The sequence below is a fragment of the Haematobia irritans genome, chromosome 5, assembly GCF_050003625.1.
Source record: "Haematobia irritans isolate KBUSLIRL chromosome 5, ASM5000362v1, whole genome shotgun sequence".
Lineage (NCBI taxonomy): Eukaryota > Metazoa > Arthropoda > Insecta > Diptera > Muscidae > Haematobia > Haematobia irritans.
Window position 1 is genome coordinate 175,505,225 of NC_134401.1, and position 12,863 is coordinate 175,518,087.

At 31.4% G+C, this 12,863-nt stretch overlaps 1 protein-coding gene across 34 annotated transcripts in view; it reads right to left on the minus strand.

Annotated features, from left to right (window-relative positions):
• CAP (Cbl-associated protein) overlaps positions 1-12,863 on the minus strand; it is a 78,688-nt gene that overhangs the window by 16,135 nt on the left and 49,690 nt on the right. For 11 of the 34 annotated variants that reach the window (XM_075313564.1, XM_075313561.1, XM_075313562.1 and 8 more), the window contains 10 exons: positions 9,074-9,448; positions 8,179-8,277; positions 7,668-7,807; positions 7,436-7,508; positions 5,662-5,694; positions 3,866-4,013; positions 3,682-3,802; positions 2,242-2,274; positions 461-513; positions 214-392 (listed from right to left, as the gene is read on the minus strand). In XM_075313564.1, coding sequence (XP_075169679.1) covers positions 214-392; positions 461-513; positions 2,242-2,274; positions 3,682-3,802; positions 3,866-4,013; positions 5,662-5,694; positions 7,436-7,508; positions 7,668-7,807; positions 8,179-8,277; positions 9,074-9,448 — 1,254 coding nt within the window. Of the gene's footprint in view, positions 1-209; positions 393-460; positions 514-2,241; positions 2,275-3,681; positions 3,803-3,865; positions 4,014-5,661; positions 5,695-7,435; positions 7,509-7,667; positions 7,808-8,178; positions 8,278-9,073; positions 9,449-12,863 lie in introns of all 34 variants that reach the window. The other 23 variants (XM_075313556.1, XM_075313552.1, XM_075313551.1 and 20 more) reach the window with 11 other exon arrangements.

A 12,863-nucleotide genomic window follows, 5' to 3' on the forward strand; every position in this document is an offset into this window, starting at 1 on the left:
CAGTATGGTAGGAGAATTTGAACAATCTACTTGTGATGAAGTGATTTGTAAGTACATATTTGCATGAAACCCCAGTTGAAGATTTTTGAAATGGATATCCTTGAAGGAAGGCATATCCATATAAATAAAAAAACTTCCACTGGCATATGTGGTGAGTGGCATTAATACCTCAACCTATTCAACATTGTCTAGAACATGTTTTGTCATACATACCTCTTGATTTTTCCGGCGCTGGCTTGCGGAAGCCAAATAGGGGCGGTTCACCTCCCGCTTGTACGTGTTTGTATGCCTGCTTCTGTTCAACAGGACTTAATGGACTATTCGGAGGAAGTTCTTTTTTGTGTAGTATCAGATTTGAATCGCTGGTATATCCGGATTCTTTGGCCAATGCTCTAAACAATAGAAATAGATATTAATTCAATGGGCTGTTTTCTTAAGACATTCACTATAGAAATGTTACCTAGATAGATTTCCTTCTGTATAGCGTGAAGAAAGCTTGGCTTGATCCAGTTGCTAATTAGGGTTGATCAAGAAAAACACAAAAAAAAAAACAAAATTAGCATTTTGTTCGAGTGATATTTAAATAAATAAAATAATAAAGACTTAATATTTTATAAATTTCAAGACCTGCCGAATCCGAGCCACTTACATGCTCCACATTCTCATTTTCGCAAAATTCAATTACTATTGATGGAATGTGTGTGTGTTCCTGAAGCCACTTTGTTAGCATGTTTTTTTGTATGTTTTAATAAAAAAAAAATACAATATATGCAAAGGTTAGAATTAGTCTAGAGTTGTATGGGATTGTATTATTTTATAGGTAATGTATAGTGCTTCATTAGAATATTCTACCATAGGCCTTAGGAAGTTGCAATTTAATCCATTTCAGCCCGTATTCTAAACCATCGAGGCGATATGCCACTTTTTCCCAAACAAAAGCTTCATAATACTATTTTGACTAGAGATCACAATACAGTTGTAAACATTTCGAATTTCTAAAATTTTAAGAAGTCAATATTTAATAGATACTGAATAACTCTAATTTTCAAATATAATCTTTATGGTGGATAACGTCGCTAAGCGTATTGCATTTAGTTTATCTTAAAGATAGTGCAAATTCAATTTTAGACTATTTTGGTGATTTTAAATTGTCAAAGGCTTAAGATTTTTTAACCGCAGATATATACATCACTCGTCATGTTTAAAAAATTCTGTCCACGACTTATCTTGACTGTTCGCCTAATTATGGCATTCAAATTCGGCCAATTGATTTGGTATAATATTAAATAGGTGCCCGAATCAACTAATCGGTTTTTTTTATTTTTTTATCTAATCGGCTTTTGATGTTGGCTGGAACAGGTTTTTAATTTTAGTTCTACTTTAATTATCATAACAAAATAAAAAAATCATTATTAGAAGATCGTAATATCTATCAAATTTCAAAAAGTCGGCTCTTCTAGGTCGAAAGGTTCAAGATCAAAGATTCAAAGTGATCAGCCATAACACAAGATCATATGAGACTAGCAATCTACGATTGTATGGGTCGCCTATAAGGATTTATTATAGGGTCATAATGATGTCATTTAGGGATTGAAAATAGGCTGTAATGTAAAGATGAAAACAAGGCCTGAATAGATTTTTTACACTTCTCAACTGTTATTAGGCTGGATCTAAATAATCTCTATACAAGGTTATAAGTATATGGTAGTCATACCCTAAGTATATTAAGTCAATTTGAAATATCTATGAGAAACAAACACTTAAATGTCAATCCAAGAAATAAATAAATTGTATTTCGGATCAAAACATTTAATAGAAATGAGATAGTCCATCGAAATAAGTTTCTCTGAATAACTGGGATTTTAGACTTAGCATACTTAGCTAGTTTGAGGTAGTAATAAATGGATAAGGATATTTGTAATTTTCTTTTGATAATTGTCTACATAAAAAAAGAGCTTTCTAATATCTTATTTTCACGTCACGTTGCTATACATTAGCAAATTCCTTACAATTTAATTTGATCATTAAATAAATCTTATAACTTAAATACACATAGAAAAAAACCGTAAGATATTTTAAAGCTCATTTTATGTAGCTATCAGTTGATGTAATACAATTTGCTTAAATTTTTAAAAATATTTGAAAAAACCTTTACTGCTTATTCCATTAGTTTAACGTTTCTGAATAGCAGTTAGGTTGCTGATTAAGACTAAGATTTTTAAGTAAGCAAATGATGCATACCACATTGAAGATGTCCATTACTTCGTCCCACCACTAAAAAAATTTGAATAAAATAATTGCGATTCATTAAATGTGTGAGAAATGAGGAATCAATTGCACGTAACCATAACACGCACGCAAAACCAATGATGAAGGGTGTCAATCAGTCAACCAAACAAATACAAAAGGGCATGATTAAATATCAGCAGATGATAATGATATGTGGATGAGATTTTGAAGAGATCTTGCAAACTTAGTTAAAAAAAGAGATATATAATAAGCTCTATATCTCTCTCGCTTCCTCGTTAATAGTGACTAAAGAGTATATATGGTATGAGAGTTTATGATACAATGGAAGCAGTAGAGTTTGTTTTTTTAATCAATCGCTTAGTAGTGTATGAATGATGGTTAGGCTGAGATGTGATGAGAATGTATATGTGCACAGATGATGTCTACTACTTTAGTTTATGTGAAATTCTACTTGACAATACCTAGAAAATTTGCATTGATTACAACAATAGGTATGTCTTAAAAAAAAGGGAATTAAAATTATAGTTCGTACATTTGTTGCTCTTTATGGAATATTGCATATTTTCTTTTGATATTATTAACGGTCTTTACCCTGGCCCATAATAGGCTCTAGATGACAAATACATTGTGATTTACCATTTAAAACAATAAATCTGAGAGTGTGTGAAGATTAACCTCTAATTAAGTGATAAGAGATTTGAATATCACTTCCAGTAAAATCAATATTGGTTGGGCCAAGAAATTTAATAACAATAAAATGCCATTTTTGAGATTTTCGAATTCATAAACGTGAACATAGGGAATTTACAAACAGAAGGATCTAAATATATAGGCAAACACATTCTTTGTAGAGCATGCCAGATAGAAGTCATATCCAAGAATTGCCAAAATGTGGAATATGATGGAAAACCAAAGGTCTCCACTTTGCGATCGAATTTTTTTTTTTGGAGTTATATGTGAGCCCACAGATATTCTCATAAAGGAGTTTTTGTTGTTGTACGATCCAGAAGACTGTTCCTAAATACGAAATATGGAAATATCTTTATATAGACGATGTCAAAAAATAATTTAGTAGAAGATTAAATTATAGCATGCTCATTGTGTCACCTACGCACGAGTGGCTATATTTATTTATCAAATCATAAAATCTATATATTCCTCCGTAAAACAGCCTGATAAACTTTATTAAATGGATGAATGAACTTCCTGGATATTATATAAAAAATAAATTAAGAAATATTAGTTCTCATGTTTGCAATGAGTGGTTCTTTTGGATGATAAGTTGTAATGCATATGAGAAATGGAGAGCATAAAGGATACTAAAACAGGTATACATATGGATGCATATATGTAACGTATGGAAATATTCTATTTTGAATGCATGGAAAATTGTGGAATTTAAACATTCTTTAGGTTCGAAAATTTACTTACTTCTTTCGTTTCTTTTTCAGAGATGGATGAATGACCAGTGACGTAATCTTCAATACGACCTGGTTGATTTTTGTACGTACTTAGGCCTGCTTTTACAGGATTTGGCAATGTACCATAAATCCTGAAAATAGTGGAACCAAATCGATCATTTCATCCATACATGCTAAAGATGAATGGAACTTACTTGTCGTTGCTATTGCGTACATTTAAAGCTGACGAAACCGAATGCAAACGTTGGGTGTTTACAGGGCGATATTTGATAGTGGAATAGTCAGAATCATAACTTGGCTCCGGTTCGGACAAATAACCATTGGTTTTGCCTTGATGGCGGCCTATATTTTTGAACCATATCAGAGAGAATAAAATTTTTATTATTGTTTTGTTTTTCTTTTTCTTAGTGAAGGATATTATTAGTCCACATCCTCATATTCTCTTTGTTTTGAGATATGTTATATCGTGCAAAAGCAGGCTATGCAGCTATGTCAATAAATGATAGTTCGTTTGTAGTTAATTTGTAGCACTAGCATATGTGGTATCATCAACTTTTCTACTTTTATTTGTTACTCTGAACGTTACTTACTGGTCATGGATGAGTTCTATGAATAAAGTTTTGGCAATAAGCTTGTATTCTATTTATTGCGTCGGTTATTATTGTTAGTTGTTTTATTTCCATTTTCGAAATGTAATTAAATATAGACAAGATCTATTCTACATAAGTATGGTTGATGATATGAAATTGTTATAGTAATCATGCAAAATATTGTACATCTTTTGTTTGTGAAAACAATTGTAAAGAGGTCTAAAAAAATGCGTCTATAAGCTTCTAAAAAATAAATGCATCTATATAGGACTATTTAAAAGTAATCAAAATGTTTTTTTTTTAATAAAAAATAAATTCAAATTGATATGCGATTCAGTTGCATAAGATAAATAAAAAAATTGCAATTACGCTCTGAAGGCCCTCACATTATTTTATTGATTTATTAAAAAAATGTAAGGTTGCGACAGACCTCTTGAATTTATATAAACAAAGGACTATTTTGCAATTTTTTTTAAAGACTCTTTAGTACCACATTTTGAAAATATAGGTTAGGTTAAATTATAAAGAATGAAACCAATCTTAGCCTAGGTGTAAATCGATGTCATACTTATATTTGGTACAATTACATTTATAAATTTTTTGTAAGTTTCTGATTTAAATTATAATAGAGGTCAATGAAAACGAAGTTTTAAATAAATTGTGTCTGAAAAATGAGTTTATTACGGATTGGCATAACCCAGAACAATGAATACAATAAGATTGCTTGCGAAAATATCTGTTTTTTTTTTTTTTTTTGTTTAGAAGTATTATAATCGAAATCATAGTAACTTCTTAACACACATTATACCAGTTCATATATAAAATATATGTATACACACACACGCAAATGTATATTTTATTTATCTGTTAGAATGCAATTATATATGGAATTTTAATTTTGTCGTTTTACCGATTAATTAGACAACAGCAGTTTTCCAGTTTATACTTTCGGATTAATTTGTTATAACAAAGTATAAAAAAGGAATAAATAAACGAATAAAATATTTCAAGCATAACATTAAATGATCACATAATATGTACAGAAATTAAACGTATACATGTTTGTATGTTAATATGCAAAATACCTCTACATACCAGTGTATAAAGCACTACATACATACATATGTACATGTGTGCTCTATAATGGCATAGGTATACGTATGTCACAAACATACATACTTGGGTCAAAGCGATTAGCCGATCAAGATCTAATCAATCACACACATCCAATGTTCATGGGAGCGTATTATTATTATTATTACGAATTATTTTCTAATGTACACACATACACTATGTATAGACATGCACATGTAAATATGTATAGGATATGTATGTATGTTTATAAAGGTAAAAATGTATGTATGAGACATACTACAAATTAGATCATAGTTAAGAATCACCTCTTGGATATTTGTAGCGGATCACATAATCATCTGTGGATATAGATAACGACGACGACGGTGGTGACGACGACAAAAGGCGTTCGATGTTCGTCAAGTAAACGATTGATGTGAATGAATTGCCGATTGTCATCATCATGACAGATCACACAAACAAACACGTGAGTAAAGCCATTGCACGGGGTATACGAGCAAACGTGTATGGCACATATGAAACATATGAACATGTTCCACAGACGGACGGATATTGCAACGCACACACGAACACACTCACATGAACACCCAATGCAGGAGAGTTTGTACATTTCAATGATAGCAGATGTGCATTTCGGCGAGTACGAGAGAGTAAAAAAAGCAGCGCGCGACATAATCAACGCAGTCAGCCAGCCAGCCGAGTGTGAGCCAGAGAGCAAAACCCAAAGGAAAAAATAGTAAAAGAAAAAAGAAATTGTATTTGCTTGTTTGTTTGTTTTAATAAAGATGGCAAGTCAAGTAGAAAATAGAAGACAAAATTAAATGCAAATAATAAATAGGCAGAGCGTAGATAAATGATAATTGTATCTAGCATATGTAAGTTGGTGTGTGCGTGTGTTCGTTCGTTTTTGGGTCTATAAAAAAAAAGACAAAATAATCGGAACGTACGACACACATCACAACACCAAATGAGACAAATGGGGCCAGTCAGCAGCCATCATAAACAGTCTTTGGTCTGTTCACAGACAATTTGTCACAAAGTGTTGATTTTGGAATGAGATCAGCATTTTTAGTACGGTGGGAATTACTTGCCGACATTCCCTACTTACTGGAGGCAAAGAGTTTCCCCTAATTTACTTTTACAAATCTTTGGCATTTATCCACAATTTCCATACACTTCCAAAGAATCTTTATTGGAGATTTTAAAATGAGTGTTTGGAATTTATGGTATTTTAATCTAACACTTCACATGGAATGCAAAATGACATAACACACCAAGAAGTTAAAATATCATTGTTGTTGAATTATATATATATATTTTTTTCAATCAAATCAATAATGATAGCCTATTTAAAACAAAGTCTTTGATTTGACAATGTTAATTATTCTAAGTTCGTATTTGAGATGTTTGAAATTTAAAATTGATTGAGTAATGAAATTTGAATATTTAATTTTAAAAAATTACAGAATGAATGAAAACATTCGTGAGGTATTGAAAATAAAAATGATTTACAAAAAGAATTTAACAAAAATTTATCAGTTATCAAAAAAATAATAATTTTATAATGCAATATGTAAAAAAACACAATTTCTGATGAAAATTAATTAATTGATATGATTTTTCCAGTGGTTAGTTATACTGTCTTGCATTTCAAGTGACCACATAATGTTAAGAAGCGTTAGGTTCCCAGCATATGGAAAGTTGAGAGTTTATCAAACCCATAATCATAAATTACAATAATAATAATACATTTTTAGGTGATGGAAATTGTCATGACAAACCAAGAACCTGATGAAGTGACACATTAAAGACCCATCATTTGTCAAGCATCTTATTTTTTGTTTTTGCTTTGTTTAAAATATTATTTTTTGTTTTAAAAAGAGTGACATGACACCTTTTCTGTGTCATCGATGAGATTGACATACATATGTTTGGCCATTAAGACAATGTTTGGTATATCCATAGCCAAATGCTTTCTCTCAATTGTCACTCTTCTTCAGTCATTTAATTATGTTAAAAAAAGATAATTATTTTGTTATTTTAAGAGTATTGGTTTTTTGTTTTTGTTTGCTCAATTACCGCCATGTTTCTGCTTGTGAATGGTCTGATATAAACGTTTGTACCATTCATGTTGATGAGGTTCCTTTACTTCCTGGACAATGTCGAAAGAGTAGAGTGCAAGAGGAGGAGGAGGAAGAAGAAGAGAGAAGAAAAATAGTTGTCTTTAGTGATCGCCATACCAGTGCAAACACACTCCACTGTTAAGTAGTTGACAATAGAGTTGTGTATTTTATGGGATTTTTGCTATTACCGATCTCAGGATGATGGGCATGCCGTCAACTGTCATTGGTCCAATGCCATCGTATTGACGCCTGCCTAATTGGGCCATTTTCCTTGGACGATCGTTTTCCGTTTCCGGTTCACTCATATACTCGTGTTTCACGTTATAAACTGTAAGAGGCCTTAAAACATTAGTGTCAAATCGGTGTTGGTGTGACAGTGACCATACTGTCCCACTAGAATAAGGAAGACTTTCTATCTATCAAATACTACACAAATCAGACATTAATATGTCCACTTTGGCATGCAATATAGGTATTTCGTTAAACACACACATACACATATAGGGAATAAAGAAGGATTGCGTTATTTAAAGGAATATCTAAAACTCCTTTCGATTACTTATCGATGTGGTCGAGAGTCTACCTATTTAGTCTGTCTGTGAGAGTGATCGATTCAGTTTTCTCTTATATGGTTTAATACTTTTGTGGTTCTCTAGTATTATTTGTTTGTTTTTAACTCTCTAATCTCGAAATACTTACTGACTTCATTGGGTCGGCAGAGGGGACGGCCTTTATCGGCTAGCCGTTTAATTTGAGGACGGCTGTACAAGTCGGAAGCAGATGCAGATCTTTCGAATGCTATTTTTGTTATGAGATGAAGATGTCAAGTAAGCAAAACAACAAATATTCAATTATTCTGGACAGAGCCAAAGTCAGAACAGAAAAAAGATAATTTCATTAAAAATAAAAAAAAATCCTGTTGTCAGATACTACAACAATTTGTATAAGAAATTCATAATAGATTATACTAAAATATCAAAATCACTAAATCAAGCATTGTACACTGTCTTTGTCTCCTACTTAAGATATAAGTCTCAGACAAATCTGTGCAACTTTTGTAGCTGACAATTGAAATGTGTTTGCTTTCTATTCAATAAAGTGTTGAGAATTAAATGCCTATCAGTAACCAAATGTGAATCCTATCACGAAGTGATGAGAGGAATTTAGGGGAATTTTTTACCACAGGAATTAAATCATACGAGCGTTGGCTATTATTCTGAATATAGCAAAATACTATTGATTCCGTATGTTATGAAAAGGATATAGTCACGGTGGAAAGGTAATGAAACTTTATTGAGTAAGATTCTACTTTCTATTATCCTAGTGTAGAGTTGTATATCATTTTAGCTGTTTATATGGATGGATAATTGATTCATGAAAATTTCAAATAAATGTCTACCATATAAATTTGGGAAGAGTAACCCTTTTTACGGGCTAAGTGCTATCCTATGAACCGATTTCTATAAAATTGATTTTTTATTTGTTTGTTAAGAAATCTATTGTATGGAATTATCAAAATCATACTTTTTTGCTGACTTTGTCTCTGCCCTGGAAAAATTGTTAAATTGTACATGTCTCCGATAAGTTCATTTACTTTTGATTTTATCCGAAACGCTATGAGAACGTCCACCAAAAGGCACACAATCTGTATAATCTTCTCCGGAGGCTATCGTAGATGTTGGCGTACTTAAGTTCATGCAGCTATTGGGACTTTGTATACCGACATTTTTACTTGTACAACTCCAAGGTGGCAATGGTGATTCTGAGGATGATGATTGCACTCGTCTGCGCGACAATGTGGGCGACTCAAAGTGTACGGGTCTATATTCCTTACGGCTCGATTGCGGTGATTGTTGGGGGGTCCAGACCGTATGTGTTGGTGGCGGTGGTGGAGTCGGTGGCGTTGATTTAATATCACTCAGATTTGAGGTGGAGGATGAAGGTGTTTGATTTTTGGGAGACCAAATGCCTGAATGGAAATTTTGAGGATTTTTGTTTTTCAAATTTCAATTTTTTCTGACACACACAAACATATGTAGGACTTCAATATAACAATGAGATGATGAAATGATGAGACTACGATTTCAATAAGACACCAACATCTAATCCCTGGAATTATGCCTTAAACACGAACAACAAGATGAAAAGAATCTATGATCTTTTTACACCTCCAAATTGAATGGAAATTCTGTTACAAACAATCATCACAATCGTCCCCTGTAAAAGGTGACAATATTCGATGAAAGGCAAATGTTCACTACAAGCCAAAATAAGAAGAACATCACACTTGGCATCCATTCAACAAACACCGCAGAAACAGCGACAAAAGTCCAATAAAAATACAACCAAAAAACATCAAAATATACTATTTATAAAAATAAGAACCAAAACTAAGATCACGAAAACAACGGCGGCATTGATCATCATCATCATTGTCTACAACGTGACGATGATAGCTGGCGCTGTTGCTGTTGGGATGGATGATGAGTCACTTAAGTTTTGGCTTTTCTCACTTTTCTAGTTGGCAGAACAACGATGAGTCCATTTACGAATCGCAAAAAAACAAAACAAAATTGAATGAATGGCATTACCTCAGAATGTCATGGGGGGAAATCCTTAATGCCTTCATTGGTGTACGAGTATTGGTCAAGCAATAACCTTTCAAAGCTATATTTGCGACAATCTATCTGCGTCAGGTGGAAAATATGCGTAACTAATTTTACATTTAAAGGTTGAAGGGTTGAAACAAACAGTTCCCTGTACACACTAGGTTGGTATCAAAATCAATCAAATAAGAATCAAAAAAATAAATAAAACTATATCCCCATTTTTTGCAACATATATAACAATATCGTGAGATTTTCTATAAAATAAAAGATAAAAAGTGATGAATAATTTTTATAGATCTTCTAAATAAATCATAAGTGGATACGATCCATATATTTACTTCCTACAATATTGAAATTTTTGCGAAGAATTTTAAGTTACACTCAAAAAAGGTAAACGTAATCTTCTGAAGTCACTAAGCTTAAATTTAGTTAAACTTTAATTTAAAAGTTAAAATTTCTCATAATGTTTTTTAACATTAAATGTTTCGATTTCATGTTAAAAGCATCTGTCGACTAAACTACAAGAGTAGGAGTAGAACAAACACCTTCAAACTGCAAGACGTTGCTGTGGACTATTCTTTCAGATATTCCACATTCAACAGCATTCACAACTTAAACTTTAATAAAATGTTTGAAAAATTTTCATATAATTCACTAAAAATATCTCATTGTGTCAAACAAAAACATTTGTGGGTTAATTTTTTCTTTGAAAATATTTTAGCTGTAATTTGAACAAATTATGGTCATTAGATTTTATTAGTATAGTTTTCAGGTGGAAGAGAAAAAAATTATAATAATCCACATCAAATTGCTGGGAAAAATCTCAGAAGTCCTGCTTTAGGTAAAACTTGAATTTTTAACCTTTTTAAATATTGAAAAAGTGTTTTTTTTAATATTTGCGACCTCGGATTTTTAAGCCACTTTGGGAGATTGGTTAGCCACATTTCCACAGGAACAACATGGGTTCAGTCGTACACAGGAAAAAAGTCTGTGGTTAAACTAATCCTAAATTTATTGCAAAAAAATTATTTGTGTTGTGGTTACATTTTTTTCTTATTCCTTATTCACAAACAAGTGGACATATAGTTCAATATCCATACATATAAGTTCAATATGAACTAAAGCAGTTACATTTTTTCCTTATTCCAAGTATATCACAAACAAGTGGATATATAGTTCAATGTCCATGCATATAAGTTCAATTTTAACTAAAGCAGAAGTTTTCATACGATTCCCAAAAAAAAGTAAAAATGAACTACTGTGTGGTTAAAATGATCATGATTTGGTGCGAATGATTTTATTCTTTACTTTCAATTCATTGGTTCTTCTATGAGAGGGTGTAATTTCGCAATTTGTAGGACACTTTTCCTTTTTTTAACAACGCATTGTGGAAATCTCAAAAAGTGGAGTACAAATTAGTTAAATTTTCGCACGAGTTAGTTCATTTTTCCCCATGAAACAGTTTACTTATATCTCTCAGCATACATATATTATGGTCAAACCCGCGCAAAAATTCCACAGTGTTTCAAGTCCTCAATATTGTTGGAGGCATATCATTTTGCAAATTGTTTGCATGGTAAACATTAAAAAGTAGACCCTTAGACACTCGGAAAAAAGTAAACCCTTCATGGTGGGTAGGTTTATATTGGAAAAGTTTAACTAAAATAATTCAGAAATTGCGCCATGATTGAAATAAGTTAATAATTTTTGTCAAGTTGAAGAAAATTTATTAATATTTTTATTTCATATTTTGGAAGAAAAAAATGGAATTAAAAATCGTTAAACTGTCTTTAGCGCTATATGAAGTTTTAGACAGGCAGAACTTAAGTAAATTTTACTCATTTGAGAAACTTATGAACTTAAATTGGGCCATTTTAGTGTACTTCATTTGTATAAAACTTTTTTTCTCATTTTTAGTTCACTTCATTAAAATAAGCAAAAAATAATTAAAATAAGAACAATTTTCTCACATTAGGCAAAACTGAACTAAAATCAAAAAATGTTCATGAACTAAAATAAAATTAAAAATCGTTGTCTTCTTTCTGGGGACACTCATTGAATAGTACCTCTATGGGATTTATGCGCGAAATACATATACAAAAGATTCTATTCCCCATGTTTCGATATTCGGAATTGCAAATCGCAATAATTTAGTTTTCTTATAAAGAAAAAATGTGATACTATCGGACTTTAATTCAATTTGCATTTACACTTCTTCCTCGACTAAAGAGAAATTTGTTGCAAAATTTTAGCTTTATATGTTTTAGGGTTAAGAAAATATCTTCAAGCTAAATTTTGCGATTCCGAATATCAGAGCATACCCCTATATATTTTTTTCTCGTTTTCGTGTTTTGATTTGTATGTTAGTAATTCACTTTTAATCTTTAAAAAATTTAAAAAAAAAACTATTTTCATCGATATTTAAACTATGTAGTCAACAATTAAAGCAGTCAAAATTTAATTTTACAGCTTCAAAGCAGATTTTTTTCGAATTTGGGATTATTTAAATTCTGTTAGAGGGAACAGTTGAATGGATGATTTTAAAGATCATAAAATTCGACATGGATTCTTCATAACCCACTAAGCGAAAATTATCCAAATTAGTTCGCATGTTTATTTAGATCATAAGGCACAAATATGACCTCGACTATCTTCTTCTTCCAAAAAATAATTGATAGATGAATGCCAGCTTACTTAGCAATTTGGACATATTGATGTAAAATTGGAAGAATAAATTAAACACTTTTAACATGCAAAATCTCTGACTTGGTCTTA